The sequence below is a fragment of the Choloepus didactylus genome, chromosome 21 (assembly GCF_015220235.1).
Source record: "Choloepus didactylus isolate mChoDid1 chromosome 21, mChoDid1.pri, whole genome shotgun sequence".
In the NCBI taxonomy this organism is placed as follows: domain Eukaryota; kingdom Metazoa; phylum Chordata; class Mammalia; order Pilosa; family Megalonychidae; genus Choloepus; species Choloepus didactylus.
The window spans coordinates 34,932,368-34,950,471 of NC_051327.1; the positions used below are offsets into that span (position 1 = coordinate 34,932,368).

General features: G+C 42.5%; 1 protein-coding gene across 2 annotated transcripts in view; it reads right to left on the reverse strand.

Annotated features, from left to right (window-relative positions):
• USP7 (ubiquitin specific peptidase 7) overlaps positions 1-18,104 on the reverse strand; it is a 64,438-nt gene that overhangs the window by 16,907 nt on the left and 29,427 nt on the right. Inside the window, exons 1-11 of one of the 2 annotated variants that reach the window (XM_037814023.1) lie at positions 17,788-17,876; positions 16,924-17,098; positions 12,313-12,511; positions 10,701-10,839; positions 9,982-10,070; positions 6,757-6,865; positions 6,000-6,130; positions 5,451-5,505; positions 4,258-4,338; positions 4,067-4,157; positions 1,888-1,970 (exon numbers count right to left, since the gene is read on the reverse strand). In XM_037814023.1, the coding sequence (XP_037669951.1) occupies positions 1,888-1,970; positions 4,067-4,157; positions 4,258-4,338; positions 5,451-5,505; positions 6,000-6,130; positions 6,757-6,865; positions 9,982-10,070; positions 10,701-10,839; positions 12,313-12,398 (864 nt within the window). In that variant the 5' untranslated portion in view covers positions 12,399-12,511; positions 16,924-17,098; positions 17,788-17,876. Of the gene's footprint in view, positions 1-1,887; positions 1,971-4,066; positions 4,158-4,257; positions 4,339-5,450; positions 5,506-5,999; positions 6,131-6,756; positions 6,866-9,981; positions 10,071-10,700; positions 10,840-12,312; positions 12,512-16,923; positions 17,099-17,787; positions 17,893-18,104 lie in introns of those variants that run through there. The other variant, XM_037814022.1, reaches the window with a different exon arrangement.

Below are 18,104 nucleotides of genomic sequence, written 5' to 3' on the forward strand. Positions count from 1 at the left end.
GGAGAGGCCAGGGGGGTTGGGTATCTATCTAGGGTGTCTTTAAACTGTTCTGTTAGGGTGTCAGGCTTCTTTGCTGTTTAAAATAAGGCTGCGAAAGCATACATGCGAGAGAGTTCCTCTTACTTTGGATTACATTCTCTTTTGATGTCCAGCAACAGGGGAATGATTAAGTAAATTAAGATTTAGTCATGTGCTATGTTGTCATCAAATATTGTGAAAAACTATGAAGAAACACACAAAAAACTATTAAATGGAAAAGCATAAAACTACGATTACAACTAAGCGAAATCAGGGATGTTTGTGGAGCCACTGAACAGGTGCTGGGAGACTGTTGGCAAGCAGCTCCCCTCCCTTAGGGTCCCTACGACATGTCCATACGAGCAAAACTGAAGCGGCACCTGTTTTAGAGCTCGTGCTCAGTGCTCACCGTTCAATCTGCTTTGTAAAAAGTGTTCTGATTCAGACATTAGCCAGGTCCTTTCACCAACCAATACGGTCTTTCCCCAGGTAAGGCTGGCCCCTGGGCTACCAGTCACCCTCTACCCTTTCATCTAAAGAAAGCCTTCTCAGGAGGGGCCCCTGCCCCTATTGCTCTCAGCTCTGCCCCATCTTGGTCAACTCCCTGTTTTGCTCACTAACATAAGCCCCTGGAAATCAGAGCCATGCCCCGACTATCATGGTCCTCATCACACATCTGATTCACAGAGGTATTTCCAATTCCAATCTTCCTTCTGAGCCGTAAGCCCACGTTTCCAACACCTTGCTAGAGAATAACCGCGTGGAGGACCGGCAGCTGTGTCAAGGGACCTCTGTTTGGCCATGTTCTTTGATGTGTATTAGTACATCTAAGAGAACAGGGCATTTCTGGAAAGGTGAAAAACAAACAAACAAAAAAAAACCCTGGGAACCTACTCCACACAAAGGAATGGTATGTTTTTAATACAATTCCAAAGTCAAAATTATTCTTTTCCTTCACCACATTCCGTGCAGTGAACAATCCTAAAATATGCATTGCTTACTCAGGCCCCAGAAGACCCAGGGTGGATAAGCCACGTCTTGTGAGTTGACCTAAATGGTTTTTAAGTACACCCAGTTATCTCTGGTTTAATTAATGTTTGCAAAGCAGCTTTCTGATCTCTAACTTGGTGTTCTGAGTGGTTTGACCAAGCGGAACACCAGCTCTAGGGTCTGTGGTAAACTGGACACGCAAGCACTGTGAACAGAGTCAGGGCGGTGATCACGGGATCCGTGAGGATGCTGGGGAACCACAGCCCAGCCCGACCCCACCCGTGTTGCTCTGTGTCCCATCTGATGGTGGACTGGCGGCTGGTTCAACAGGCTTGTGTCTCTGCTACAAGCCCAGAGTGCAGGGGGTGGGGGCGGGGTGCTGCAGAAAACAAGCAGGGCCACCAAGTATCCATGGAACAAATGCCAGAGAGAATGCATTCCCCATTCTCCAAGCCATGATCCTCAGAAAATCGTAACTCCATTATTTATTATTTTTTTAAAAGCAAATACGGTGACGAAGAAATGATACCGTTACCAGGAAAAACTGAGAAAATGCTCCAGCACCAATTGATACAGGGGAGATGAAGGATAATGATCAATGAGGAAACTGCTTAAAACTCTGACAGGTGCTCAGCTCTGCAGGATGGCATTCCCAGCCGAGCTGTCCTGTAAGCCCCTCCCTGCTCCTTCCCACTCAACTCCACAAACGACACAATCTGAGCTCTCTGAAAGATAACGCCCAGACTATGAAATAAAGCCCTGGGTGTTCTAAATGCCAGAAACATAAAACGGGACTACTGGATTTTTCATTAGCCATTAGGCAAAAGGTGTGAAAATAAAGGGAAATGACAGGTCACTGGTAACAAACGTCGAAGCTACCTGCAAACCATGCTCCCCGGCGTCGTACTTATTGTCACCATCCAGTTGTTCTACTGCCACGTAATCCACAAACGATTCAAATACTTTAAAGAGAGAGAGAGAGAGAGAGAGAGAGCAAGCGAGTCAGCCAGAGCCATCACTGGAACTTTAATAGAATAGGCAATACTATTAATTATTAGTATTAATTATTTAAATCAACATATTTAGGAACACTGGAGAGGAGAACGGAAAAACTGTAGCTGGAGACAGTAAGCCTCACCCTTTGCCATTATCGCCTTCACTACCCCAGCAAAAGCACCAACTCTGAGCCACGGGGATGTTTCTCAAGAGTGTTACAAATGGATAATGGGGTTTGGATAACTTTAGTTAAGGTTTTAATAACTTATATCTGGTTAACAGTAAAGTGACCAAAGCACAGACCAATGGAACAAAATAAAGTGTCCAGAAATAGATCTACACAAATAATAAACTAAATTTGAAAACAGGCATTTTACACAAGATTTCCAAATTGCCCATAAGCATTTGAAAAAGTGACAACCTCACTATTCGTCAGAGAAATGCAATTTAAAACTGAGATACCATCACACTCCCATCCCATATTTCAAAGCCTGACAGTTCTGGTGAGGCTGCGGGAAAACTGAAACTCTCACACCTTGCTGGTGGGGATGAAACTGATATGAGCACGCTGGAAAACTTACTAGCTTTCTCTGTTAAACTGAACATATGCATGCTCTGAGTCAGCAATTTCACTCCTAGGTATACACTCAAGACGCATGCAGACACGTGTGTACCAAAGACAGGTTCAAGAACTGTCAAGCAGTGCACACTGATGTTCAGAATGCATTATTCACAACTGCCAAAAGATGGAAGCAACCCAACTGTTCATCAACCAATGAACAGGTACATACATGTGATGGAATATTTGGATTCAGCTATAAAATGGAAGGAAGTCCTGATGCATGTGACAACACGAATGAATCCTGAGGACATTATGCTGAGTGAAATAAGCCAGGCACGAAAGGACAAATATTGTATGATTCCACTGTTACAAACTAATTTTAATAGGCAAACAAGTTAGGGTCTAGAGTACAGGTTACCAGGAGATAGACTGGGGTTAGGGAATGGGGAGTTGATGCTTAACTTGTACAGATTTTCTATACAGACTAATGGTAAAGTTTTGGAAACGGAGGGTGATGACGTAGCACAGCACTGTGAGTGTCATTAACAACACTGAACTGTGTACGGTTCAAACATGAATGTGGTTAAAAGGGGAAACTTCAGAATGTAGATGTTACTAGAATAAAAATTGGTTAAAACATAGGACTGTGCAACACAGTGGACTGTAATATAGACTAAGGACAATAGTTAATAGTGCAAGGATGTTTTTTCATGAATTTTAACAAATGTATGACATTAATGCAAGGGAGGTAGTTGGGAAAAATATACAAACCTATAAACCATGCATGATAGTTAATACTATTTTAATAATCTTTCATCAATTGTAACAAATGCAACTGCTGTTAAAAAAATAGTACAATTATAAAAAAGTGCCATCAACAATTCTTAACAAATGTTCCACCCCAGTGCAAGGTGTGGGTAGCAAGGTGGAATATGGGAATATTTATGCAGGATTGTTCTGTAAACCCAAAACTTTGCTTTAAAAAAAAAAAAAGTCAAAAGTCAAGCAGCCTTACATTTAAGAGTCTAAAGTTGAAAATAACCCAAATGCTTACCAACAAAAGAATGGTTTTCAAAAAACCTTATGGTATAGCAGTAAGAAGAAATACTACAAAGCAATGAAAATGATCAAACTATTGCTACATGCAACCCAAATCAAGCTCACAGGTAAAATGGTGAGAAAAAGAAATGAGAAATAAAGACACTGTACATCTGCCATGGTTCCATTTATATAAAAATATAAAACATGCTAAATTAAGCCCAAATGGTGGTTTCCTCTAAGGAGGGCTGGGAAGGGAGAAGGCAGGGCCTTCTGTTGTGCTGGTATGTGTTTTATTTCTTGATCTGGGTGGGCTTCAAAAGTGTGTACTTAATTGGTAAATTGCACGTTTATGATCTGGGCAATTTTCTGTGTCTCATATTTCAATAAAAAGTACTTGTTTAAATGAAGCATTAAATCAAAACAGCAATTTTCAAAAGCTCACACCATTAGGAAACTTACTATTTTTCTTTCCTTTTATACTTAGCTGGATATCATAATAATCTTCTCTTCGATCAGATCGATAGTCTACTTCTTTACACTGGATATAGGACTACAAATAAGGAAAAAAAGATGTCTTGGGTATTTTAAGTCCAAAAAATCAGCATTTTTAAATCTTTGGCAACTTTTCTTTAAAACTGGCCATCACATACCACCATTTTGCCTCTGAATAATTTCGGTATGGTGCCTTCTACACACGTGCCTTTCATCTTATTCTCCACATTATCAAGCAACTGAAAGAGAAAAGTTTTGGCTTTAAGAAACTTTCTGAAAGCAATTTATTTAGAAACTTTGACTAGGAAATGTCAATGGCCAAAGAAATTCTAGACTATAGATATTATAACCCTTGGCATGCAATTATCAAAGACATATACAAAATCTTCCACCTTGGCTGGGTATTTACAAAAATAACTACATGCAAACAATTGAGATTAAGCCCTTTAAACAGCCTTTGGAATGAATTAGTAATCTGTAGTGTCTTTAGAAGCATTTTATATATTCATTTTACCTCTGTGGAAAATCATGTAAATTGATCACTAAACTTAACTCGAAATGGTCCACACCAAGAGATTAATGAGGTTGAGCCTGTCAACAGGATTGACTGGTTTGTCCATGGATATTTAATGAACTGGATTCAATCCAGCTAGTGCTGCAAAAAAGAAAACACACCTTGCCCAGCCAATCACCTTGAATAGCCATTACGTGTGTGAGTGCGTGCCTTTCTGAGAAGACAAAGATCATTGTAAGTGGAAGAACGAGAATTTGCTCGTGGAAGAACCACCAACACAGAAGTCTGCCTCAGTTAGAACTAGAGGGATCTGGGTGCTACAGAGTAACAACAGAAGTCATTATCCCAAAGAGATTTAGGTCAATCAGGGCAGCTACCTACGTCAATCCATTGTTTTCTCGTGTGTGTGTGTGTGTGTGTGTGTGTGTGTGTGTGTGTGTGTGTGTGTGTGTGTGTGTGTGTGTGTGTGTGTGTGTGTGTGTGTGTGTGTGTGTGTGTGTGTGTGTGTGTGTGTGTGTGTGTGTGTGTGTGTGTGTGTGTGTGTGTGTGTTTGACAGATTGAGTCCACTGCCTACTACCATTTAAATTCAACCCTTTCCTAATACTTCACCTTCAACTAATTATTCCCTTTCTCGTACTTTTTTGGCTTTTAAACTAGACTCTGCTTTTTGTTTTTAGCCTTTTCCTTCTTTTTCTTTCTAGTGGTTGTGAGCAAAGATGGGTGTATCTGAATTACAGTGATGTGAAGTAGGTCTGAGAGGTTTTACTCAGTACCAACTTGACACTGCTTCAAAATATTAAATGTCAGAACTATACAAATTATTGCTTGAAACTTACCACTCGACATAGCTCCTGAACATCGTGTTGCATGAAGCTGTCAAGTGTTTCCCACCTTTGAAAGATATTAAAATGAGCGCCTACATTTAAACTTCCAAATTTCAAATGAGACTCAATTAAAAAGCAACTTAGATTGAAAAACTAAACCTGAATAAGCCATTATTATTAATTTTATTTTTCATGTAGATTATTGGAGATAAACAGAATTATCAGTGAACAGTGAAATGGCCACAACTTTTTTATCTTGTTCTGAAAATCTTACAGCTAGGGGAGGTGACGTCTGCAAGTAAATGTACACACAGTTGAAAACAGTATATATTATTTTCTTGAAAAGTGAAACTTTAAGTAGTGAAGCAAAATTCTAAAACAAAGCTTCTATTTCCAAAGAGGTGAAACAAAACACAGTAGTAAAAAACATTGACATAATTAAATGGTGAAGTCTCCTAAATTAAATGTCTGCACCATGCTTAATAAATTCTTCTATTCTTCCCTCATTGTTTCTTAAAAACGAGAGCCGCATTATGGGAACAGCAGATTTCGCATACGTACCCGAAAGACTTTGTCAGCTTTTTTGTTCCTACGGGCTTATCACTGTGCTGTAATTCATAGAACACTCTTTGTAATGCTAAAGGGACGCTTTTAGATGAATCATCACCCTCTGTTGGCATCATGTACACAGCCTAAGAGAATTGATTTAGAAATAAGAATTTAATTTTATGTGAAGGTATCATCTCTAATATAGCAATGGTTTAGAGATAGTTGCTCAGGCTTTGAACTATTTCCAAATAAGTCAGGAATTTTTTTTATTTAATCATGAAATTTGGAAAATTCCAGAGAGTTAAAAAAAAAAAAAAAAAAATTTAATTGCCCACATAAGCTCACCCACCAAAGACTATCACTCATTCCATGGTACTTCTTGGAGTAACATTTTTAAACTCACCACTACTTGTCAACAGAAGATTTAATGAAAACGTAAATACTACTAAAATCATTCACATGTCGCCACTAATGGCAAAACAACTGATGTCATAAGCTCATTTCTAAGACAACAAATCAAAGTTAAATCTGTAAAATTATGTTAGCTGTAGTGAAGCTTTAATCATCTAAGTTAGCTTAAAAAGCTGGTGACTAAGCACTGGGAAATAAAAATAAGCAACATTAAAGAGGGTGTCTCTGTGAGGACGATACTTTGTGGTACAGGGGGAGACAGTGAAAGTCTGCTAAGAGGATTTTCTCTGTCCCTTAATATACCTGAGAAAAAACAGGGGTGGTGGAAGTTTAGGGGAGAGAAATGCCCTCCGCTCACCTTTCGTAGCTGATTTGTGAAAAACAACGTCTGCAGCAGGCTGTTCATGTAACAAGTCGCTCCCTGATTCTTTAAACCAACATAGCCCGTGTGCTTCTTTGAATCCCACCTGCAAGATCAGTTCGAGGTTGAGGGTAAACCAAGGCCAGACCTCTCCACACGGCTCCGTGCAGTTGGTCACGGATCCGCTTCAGTTCACCTCCAAGTGCCCAGGCAAGTGCAAACTCAACCTCAGTGAACCTGATGACAGCAGCACTGTCACTTACTAAGCTCGGTACTGACAGATGTTGATTAAGTTCTAAGTATCTGCAGCAGAAGCCTGCCTCACAGGGTCATTTTACTGAACACACAATAAAGGCCACATGTGTGAGCAGCTGGAACCCAGCTTTTCTGTAAGGAGATGCAGACATGGGAGAAGAAGAGCGTGTATACTCGGCAAGCTGCACCTCAGACTTCTAAGCTCCAAGGGACTTTTTTTGTGTGTGTGTGTGGTTGGTTTGAGAGAAAAAGTAGATCTTCTGTTAATATACTAACAAGAAGCCAAAGGGCATGCCACTTTAAAGCACAACACTCCCTCCCCCCAACCTCGCTCTGTATATAACCGGCAGACAAAACCAAACACGATCCCGACAGAAGAATGCCCGGTACTGGAGGGGACCTGGATTGTGAGGTCCAGGGTCCACAGTGCCCCATGGTTTCTGGGGTCAGGCCGTGGCCTTGGAAACACACGCAGGTACAGCAAATGGCCCTGTTTAAAATGTTGACCGTGTGTGAAATAGAAAAATTGGCAAGAAAATACAAGAGATCTGAATTAGAGGTAGTTGTTTTAAAAACGATAATCATCAAAGAAGATTTAAGATAATGGCTGAATAGGTCTTGACAAGTTACAGTGAAACAGGAAATGTTTTGATTGGGTCAGCTGGAAACTCCAGACCAGTTTTTTAGTCAGAGGTGTGAATTATAAGCACATGGGAAGCTTTTGAAAATGGGGGTTGGGGACAGGCCTGCAAAAAAATGTAATGAGAACAAACAGGTTTGCTTATCCCCCGCCCCAATATTCAACTACAACCCAAGCAGATGTTTTGAAGAAACTACCCAACGTAGGTCTGGTTCTTGCTCCCTGGAAGAGGATAGATATGAAAGTTACTTTTCTTGGGTTCAAAAAAGAATTCTAAGGCCAGCAAAGAGCTGGTCCTGAAGAATCCTGGGGCATGGCGAGGGTGCTCGCTGGGGAACAGCCTCGGGTCTCAGGACTCAAAGTCCCCACTGGGACAATTTCTCCAGGAATCTGCTGGTAGGGCGAAAGGGCCCGCCTCCCGGGCTGGGGGCACATGGGAGGAGAAGGGGGGGGGCAGGAGCTCTGAGGGTAGGAGGTGCAGAAGCTGGGAACTGTCACACCTTAAAAGTGTCCAGAATACTTCAGGGCTGGCTGGTTAAGTTTTATCACTAATTACCTTTGGACAGTGAAGCTCTTTTTTATACAACACCAACCAGAGAACTATCATTTTATATGCATTGTTATTTAAAAGAGCTGCCTCACAGTCCACTCTGCCTCAGCAGGTCAGACCTACTGGAATGCACAGACTACCTTTGTTTGCTTTGGATCCAAATGAATATTAAGAAAGTCTCATAATTAAATGAACCACTCACACTGGACATGTGGGTTATTACCATTCTGATTGCTACACAGACAAGGGATTGGGTATGACAGATAAACCTGCTGTTGAACTATTTCCATAGACTAAATGAATTATTGGATCAAAAGATACGAAACATTTATATGGCTCTTGTTTATTCATCGCCATCGTGCAATCTAAAAGGTTCCTCTGAAGTACAGAGCCACTAAGCAATAAAGGGAATGTCGGAACTTAACCATGAGTCCCCAGCCCAGGGTGTCACCCTATGGGAGCTCTCACGATCCTTTATGGGAAGGTGATCTGACCCTTCTTGTCCCTGGAGGAATCTTTGTGACCACCAAATCTGGTGGTCCCAATGGTCTAGCCTTGCCTTTCTGCCCTCTTTCTCAGTCTTCAGTCTCTTTACAAGGAGCATTAGCTCCAAATCCCTCCCTCTTAACACCACATCAAATCCTCTTTGGTACAGCCTGGGGACCCCACCTCAAGAGTCCACTGATAAGTAAATACAGCTTCTCAAATCCATCCCCAGACTCCTATTCTACCCGTCACACTGGAGTCACCTTTGCATCCACTCTTTTCCTTTGCTCCTAACTCCTCCGTCAATCAGCTGCCTGGTTCTGCAGGTTCCAGCTCTAAGTCATCTCACATCCACCCTCTCCTCTTCATTCCTGGGACACACCCAGGCCACAATAAATATGACCTGGACTACAAAGCAGCTCCTAACTCGGCCACCCTACTGCTCTTTCCCCCACTCAGCCAGGTCACAGGATGCACTCTTGCCTGAAGGTAAGGCTGTGTGGAAACATGAGCAAGACACTGGTATCTGCCACCCAACTTCTTCCCACATTGTATTTTGTTGTTTCACCTGTAAACAACCATGTTTAAAAAAAAAAAAAACCAGTCCACAACCTGATCCCAACTCTATCATCCCAGCCTTCAATTCCATTGCTCACACTCTCACCCACTGCTCAGCATAATCCCACGCTTTCCTGCTGGTGTCTTTACGTGCTGTTCTCCCTACCCTGAACTCCTTTTCTCTCTCCTCAGTGACCCATGACCGGATACTCTACATTGTCAAAGGCCAAAACCATCCTCTTCCCTGGTCCCCATGATCAGAGGCCACACCCTGCAGCTCCTCCTCTGAGCTGCTTTAGAACTTGCTTATCATCAGCACTTGGCATCTTTCCCTGCTCCCTCATCATCACACATTTATAGTGCACCCAGATTTTTGCATCCCTGTCCCCTTCAAAATAAAAACTGTGCCTCTCTGCTGTGGTTATTTATACATTGGTCCTAACCCCTCTTCTGGTCACTAAGTTCTAAAGACAGAAAACCATAGCAGTCTTGTTGTCCACAATTTTATTCCTGCATCTAGCACAGTGTCTGGCATGTAGAGACTGCTCAAGAAAAGTGCTAGCTAGACGAATGAACTTGTAAAACAGGCATATTATCTGTGATGCCGAATGTGTGTGCCAAGGGCCAAGCACAGAGAGGGTGCTTATTTGTCAAATATATACATCCCCATTAAATACGTGCACATGCTATTTCATCCCAGTTCTTCATAGCACCCAATCAAAGAAAAACTTACGCAACTCCATGGGGAGCATCGGCCTGTACGAAGACTTCAAAAGTAACTTTGTCATCATTTATAAATCCTTTCTCGGGATCAGTCACTTCCTATAAAAAATAAGTAACAATATCCAACTTGCAGAAGAACATACGAGTGCTTACTTTACTCCAGAGAGTCCCCTGCATTTAATGGATTAAAATTCTACTTGTAAAAAACACCTCAATTTTGCTTCTAGTTTTCAAGTGCTTTGTTTTAAACAGTGTTCCCTGATCAGAAATGGGCAACTGAGGAGCCCCTAGGTGGGAACTCAGTGCCATCATATAGCTTGAAGGAACCACAGTGTCTGTGCATCTGTGGGCAAGGGCTTGGGGGTTCAGGGGTGCTCACGGCAGGACTGGCTACCGTGTCCTACAGAAGGAAGCCAAACTGAACTGACCTGAGAATGAATGAAGCTACATGAAACCACCAGCACTATGGCTGACCCAGGGAAGGGGCTCAATCAGTATTATTTCTTTTAATACTTTCCATTAGGAAAGCTACAAACTACCTTACAATCTTTGACTCAAAGCTGAGATTTGATTCCTTTGCCTACTAAAAAAACCTAAGCTAGGAAACTGGAAAAAGCTATTTTCACAGACACCTAACTTATAAATAATTTGATTCTAAAATCGAGGGATCGGAACAAAAAGAATTCGAGGAACAAGCAATAATGCTGATTATTCAACACTGTTACTTACACTCCAGGCCATAAAATTCGAAAATCCCCAATCATTTTCTTTATGAAAGAACAAATGACTAATGCGACGGCTGAAGGACTTCTCATCGTCTCTGTAATTTATTATCTTCAGCACTGCTTGTGCGTGACAAGACCACGACCTGTTTAAGAAAAAAAAAAAATCTAAGCCTTAGTAGACATACTTAACTGATGTTTATATATTTTTAAAAGATGCTAATACCAGTATGTGAAAATTCCCATTTGCATTTTCTTTTTTGTGTCCGGGGGAGGAAGGGGAAGGGGGGGCACGGGGGATCTACCTTTAATAAAGGAGAAAGAAGCTAAAAGGGTTTGGGATGTCTATGTGTAATCCCATGAAGATGTCACAATCACTAGTGGGTCTCTCTATCAATGTTTAAAATGCTTCAAAACCAGAAAGATACATTGCTTAGTAAATCCAATAAGTTAAAGGTTTAAAATGGGTCTTTTAAAAGGAAATGCAACCACTAAACCCTGAAATAGTTTAAGACTCTTTAAAACAAGCGGCAGAAGAGTGATGCTTGTGTTGTATTTTTTACTTGCTCATGATGAGGTAGGGCTAGCTGTTTTTCCAAACTACCGGTCAAGCTAAAGTAATTTACTAGAATAAAACAATACCATCAGATCAGATGATGCTGCATACACATGGAAGACAAAACAAGTTAACCTCTCTACAGGACAGGACCCAGCTGTGCCACAAGGCTGGCTTGCCATGTCTTGGAAATTAATGTAAAAAGAGAAACAGAACGAACGGGGTCCCTGGGGCTTCACCAACACAGCGAGAGTCAATGTCCTTTTGGGGAGCACCCTGGGTTAAGGGCTCCAAAAGGCAGCGGTCCCAGTCCTCGTGGCCTCTCTGATGTAGAACGGGACAGACTGAAAGAGCAATCCCCACGCCCACAAAGGATCTCTGTCAATCCGGCTCTTGCTAAAAGTGGAAGAGGGACACAGCGGTTGTTACTAATGTCCAGGGGAGATTCGTAAACTTCTGAGCTCAAATCGATAGGTGGAACGTTTGAAATAATCATGGAAGTCTGAATCTCCTCATCTACAGTTTCACCTGAATAGAAGACCAATTTTATCCATTTAAAAATATACCTCGTTAGAAAGTTTTTTGTTTTTTGCTTTTTCTACAATATGCCAGAGGCTCAAGTTGTACAAACCTCAAAGCATGTTCTACTTTGTCCTTTCTGAATAACTGGGAGGAGCAAGTTATCACACAAAGAAAAGGGTGTTGGGCATTGGGACTTCCCCTCGGGCAGTTGCCTGCAGCAAAAGCACTCAAGCAACTCAAGCAGGGTAGGCCTAAGTGACTGGATAGTCCAACCAGGCCCTGATTTGACGGCTAGCAGATTCTACCACACAAACTTCAGTTTTTTATTTTCAAGGAAGTGTGCACACTTTTCTGGTCTGGGTGTAATACCTACCAGTGGGTTTGAAAGAGGGAAACAGACTCCAAATTAAAACTAAAAGGGCTATGTTGAAGCAGCAAGGAACTTCAAAAAAGAAATGAGTTGGGCCGATAAAATCTGGCTTCCAATAACGGAATAAACTTATTCTGTGGGTTTGTAGTTTCATCATTGAGGCCGCCTTACGTGGAATCAGATTCGGCATTGCACTGGAGAAAGAATCCTACGCTCTTTTGGTGTGGTCTGTCTGGATAAAAGCGCGGCATCACCATAATCTTCCATGGCAGATTTCGCACAAAACACGGAGGGCTCAGGACCGACTCACTCAGTCTGCTGAAGCGCTCCACGGTGAACTGGAAGGTGGCCTCGGAGCGCCAACTGGTGTCTGCAAGACAAAGCTGCGTCAGTCACAGGGCCTTGGACACGCTGGGACAAACTGAAAGCACAGACTGAAACAGGGAATTAAACATTCTACACAACCACCATCTAACTGCTAAAAATATTAGGACCATTTCTAACTGCGCAGTAGCCTAAAAGCAATGAGATGACACACCATTTCTGTGGGAATGGATACTTCTTCAGGACATCCAACCCCCAGGCAAACTCGCTGTCCCTCTCGCATTCGGTGTGTTTGGGATGTCTACTCTACTCTGTCTTAATTCACAAGTCATCCTGCATGACAGGTGAGTGGAGACTTTGGAGAAGAGGAATGAGCGGGACTTGCGGAGGGAGAGACTTGAGACTCGGCTTTAGTCTGAGGACAGGCAGAGCAGGTGCTGAGAGGCCCAGCACTGAGGGCTTTGGAGTGGGTGGGAAGCGACCATTCCCCTGGAAACACAGCACTGTTTAGAGGCAAAAAGGTGGCTAAAAGAAGTCGGTCTAAAAATAAATGTTAATTTTTGTGAAATACCAGCCTGGACTCCTGGCAGCGGGGGTGGTGGGTGGTGGTAATAAAAAAAATGCAAAAAACTGGTATACTCTTTTCAACAGGAATAGTATAACTTGTTAGATGGTAGCAAGACTCAACGGCAATTTAAGGAATCAAGGTTTCCTTTTAGCACACTTGCAACTGAAAGTCACAGTTTAAAACTCCACCTTTTATTGACGGTGACTGCTCTTTTGCAGATGACTCCTGGCTGTCAACTGGCGCTGACAATCCTGACAGCAGACCACTGCTTCCCGAACTGCCTGCCTGAAGGAAGGGTCCTCCGCCCCCACCCTGCCAATCAGCCACTGACCTGCACTTCCTTGCAACCTAGAAAACTGCTACAAATCCTTGTTTCCAAATGTTTCCTCCCACTTTCTGGACCTCTCTCCTGGAAGACTGGGAACAGTTCACAGACCAGCCGGGCCAGGGGCCACACTTTGGGTGGCAATGCTCTGTAATACTCGGTGGTGCCAGAAGGCTGTTCCTGGTTTAGAACTGGGTGCAATTCTGCGTCCTTCCTGGCCCCCAGGCTCCAGAAGCAAAAAACGAGACTTACAGACTTGTGTGATGGAGGCAGTAAACCAGCTCCCATCCTCACCCTCAGCCATGCAGGCAGACCGGTCAGCCCCCAAACCTCACTAACGCACCACTCCTCCGTGTACCAAAATTGCTGGAAGGTTGTAACTAACTGAATTTGTTCTTAAAAAACATGTCCATCAGTCCTCACGAGAGGGAAGTATTCCTTACCAAAACTACCAACAAAAACCAAAAGCTTTTCCTGACAAGTTACCACTTTACCTCTAAAGGAAACTATCCCCCATTTTACCCCCTCCAGCCACCCTGCTCTGCAGTTTACAGCAGACGCCTTTTGGAAGGAAGAGCTATTTCGAGCCCCTTTGACCGATAGGGACCCCCCTAATTCCCTTCAGGGGCAAAAGTCTACTAACCAGACAAGAGACCTGTCCAAGGTAGCACCGGCTATGATGGATCGGGAGAAATAGCTTATCGTGTTTTACAGACAACGCAAATCACACCAGAGCAGCACATAAATTCTGCAAGAGAGGCCAGGGCCGATGTGAATTCCCACTTTATAGGTCCGGAAACTGAGGCTCCCTGAGGTTAATGGCTCCTCTGCAATGCCTTACAAAGTAAAGAGGGTTTTGACACCCAACATTTGTTAACGATAACCACAATAATCCCGTCTCAATTTTTTTTTTAACATCATTCCCTAGATTTGAGATAACACTGCATGAAACCCAGGTCCCAATAAAATTAGAGCGTCACCGTGCCTGCTTTACAGAGACCAAGGACCCAAACAGAGAAGCAGCAAAATGAAAATCAAGGCAGAATTCGCACTCCTGGAGCCAAGGTAAGCCTCTCTTCTGAGCACCTGTTGTGTTTCTGGATAAAATTCCACCCTTTGCAGGATTTTTTTTTTTATATACACAAAATGGTACAATCAAATGCTTTTTTGTTTTTCAACCTCAAAACTTAGTCAAATTCCTGAATTAGTCTTCAAATTATTATATAGGATCAAACTACGGTGAAACACTATGTGACACTAAACTCAAAGACATGGAAAAGTCCCTCAAAGGCAGAGAATGCCTTTCTCCATCTCTGAGCCTCGCTGTCCGGCACCACGTGGGCACACAGTACTTCACTCCCACTTACTGAGTTATCTGCTAGATTTCTAACCCACGTTCAAGGCACATTCTTAGAAGAAACTCATTTGATGAAACATGTTAGTCAGCAAGTTTAGCATGAGACCTCATGGGAATACCAATTTTTCCAACTTTCTGTGTGCCTGTAATTATTTCAAAATAAAAAACTTTTTAAAAGTACACTTGGGATTACCAGTGATACCAAGTATCCTGCAGAACGAGTACTTCATTCAAGCAGAGCTTCCCAGCTGCCCAGATGCCGACAGTAACAGAGAGTGTCTCTGTCTGCTGCAGAGAACAGGTGATGAGTCTGTACTAACTGCTGATTTATTTTCTTATCTAGGCTCCCTGATAACCCCCCACCTTCCCACCCTCTCACCCCTAAACCAAGACACAGCAGCAGCTGCTGTATAGTCCAAGGCCACCAGGTGCCCATTCTCACACCAATTTATCTCTGCAGGGCAAAGGCTGATGCGCTGGCCTGGGCTTCAGTTACGTGAGGAAAGGAGAGGAAAACATGATAATTTGGGGGTTTTTTTGTCTGTTTGTTTTTAACTTCTATTATATCAAGCCATATATAACTCCAAATTTCCCATTTTTACCATTTTCAAGTATACACCTTGGGGTTTTTGAATCACAAAAGACAGACTGTTAATTTTCCCAAATGGCTCTCTTGCAGAAATTTTATCAAACACCAATTGTTCATTGTAATACAATTCTTTGAGAGTCCTAACCAAATCCCCCCAAATAATTTTGTTTCACAGGTACCAAGCAACAATCTAAATCTAGATCCACCTAGATCTGTAGCATCTGCATGTGCTCTGAAAACTTCTCTTGGTCATTTAAAAGCAAACAGTGAATGAAAAACTAAATTCAAATTAGAGTAACCAAGTATAACTAGAAAATGATTCTGACACCTGCCCCATTATTCTGGGGTATCAGGTTTTCAACAAATGCTCTCTACCTCCACCATACATTTTTCTCATCTATCTGTACTGTTAGCTATTTAACTTCTTATACAAGAAATTTCCCATGCAAGGAAACTTCTCTGCATAACTGATAATTTGGGTACCAAAAAATCCTAAACCAGGGTTTCCCAGATGTGTGCCCTCATTTGATATATTAATAGGAAATTCAGGGAAAGGGGGTTCTGAAGTCAGTCTGGAAATCATTAACCAAAAAGAAAACTCTTCAGGACAGACAAGGTTAACATACTAAAGGCTCTGAGAAGTACTGCAGTAAAGAAATATGTTTAACCTAGCACTCCTCCAACTTCCGAGAATTCTCAACATTTTCGTACATTTACTGCATCCACAGTGTTCCACAACATACACCAACTTGGAAGATGCCCTAAACTAAAAATTCTACTCCTAGAACCAAACAATGTCCCTCCCGGAGAAACAACTTTGTTATGTGCTGGGGGAGAAGAGGATGTGCAAACTAAAGTAAGTGCCCTGTTAGGGAGGTTTGCCCTGCCATCAAGTAGACATAATTTTTATCAAACTCTTACTCCTTCCATCTTTCAAAAGGCAACTAAAATCCCAAAGGAAGAAGGTGGCACTGAATTCCCATTTGGGAATTCACACAGAGGCATTTCTCTGACTAGATGCTATGCTTTGGAAACATAATTTACTACTACTACTAAGGTGTGCCTCAAAAGGAAGGAGATTTTACCCATGTTACACCTTCCTATAGTGATGCCCATCCAAGGTGATTCTGTCCCTCAGGGTACACATGGCAACATCTATAGGCATTTTTGGTTTCCACAACTGGGGGTGTGGAGGATGAAGCTGGCATCCTACGATACAGAGAACAGCTTCTACAGCAGAGGATTACACAGCCCGAAATACGAACAGTGTTGAGACTGAGAAACCCTGTATCTTGTCCCTAACACTCCCGCCCAAAAGGCGTGCAGAAGTATCAGTATGAATCGGCTCCCTGGAGCTATGTGGGGAGTGAGCGCCCTGTCTCGGTCGGTCACTGCTCCGTAAGTGACGAGAACCGATCCTGACACACACCTGGAAGAGCAGTCCTGGCCGACCTTCCAGAATGTGCTCTCACAATCTCTTTTGGCATCTCTGATGACTGAAATAAAACCACCGAAAGCCCAACAACCAAAGAGACCACACCCACACCGCTGCCCTCGGTCTGAGTGGAAAGCGTACTCCACAGGTAACAAAGCAGCGGGTTTAGACCATGCCTCTTTACCTTCCTCAGATATTGCCTCAGCCAGCTGCCAGGGGTAAACCGCACTGTGAGAGAACTCTCAACTACGGCTGCAGTTTCTCATGGAGGCTGAACTTTTGGCAGGAGGTCTGAACAGCAGTCCTTCTGGTGGTGCAGCCCGTGACTGACGGTTTCTTTCAACTGCCCCGTTACTCCCCTGGGAAGGACACAACCCTCATGAGGATTGATGGACATGCTTTCGACAGAACATGGTTTCATATTACACTGCAAGATTCCAGGGGCTCTATTAAGTGATTACTGGCTGCTACCTTCTCAGGATTTTAACCTTGCAGATGTACAGGTCACGTAATCTGATAAATTATAGTGAAGAAATATCCTTGGAAGAGAAACAAGATCTCCTAGGCACAAATGTCCATACATGTGCAAATGCTTTTACAAATAGAAACTATAGACCAAAAATTAGTGTGGGAGAATGAAGACCAAAGCTTGACTCTGATTTCATACCTAACGGGAGTAGGGAGGGATTATCAGCTACAAACAACTGATATACACATTGCAAGGAGAATGCAATGGAAAGCCAAGTTCCAAAGTCTAGAAGTATCTTGCTGCAAACAGAAAGGAAACAAGAGTAAGCAGTGGCTGGAAAACTGCAGGAGTGAGTAAACACCCATCTTTATAAACTCGCCTAGATTGGGGAGAATCAACTTACCATGAAATGTGTAGGCTACCTTGCAATTCAAAACCAAAACAGGCTCCTAAATTTTCCTGATACAACCTGAAAACTAGCTTCTCCTAAGAAACCCAGAAGTACTCAAGGAATCAACATGGACCACCCCTGCTTGTGTTTCCACCCGCTGCTTTTAGAGAGCCCGGCACAGCACTCACCATCCTCCATGTCTTCCTCGGTGGTGGCGTGCCCATCACTCATGGCTACATTCCCGTTGATAACAGGGTTCTGAGTAATTCTTGGTGGGTCGTCAGTATCTCCAGCTTTAAATAAAACAAAGAAATTCAAAGGCTTTTTACCTCTATCCGTGGATTAAACGAAAATATTTTTATATTTGATGATTTCTAGTCAATAAGTTCCAATTGTACCATAAAAAATACCTAATTCTAATCCAATACATATGTACTAGGATGTTTATTATAAATATGGACTTTTTTTTTACTTTCAGAAGGCTAAATGGCACATCAACACATGC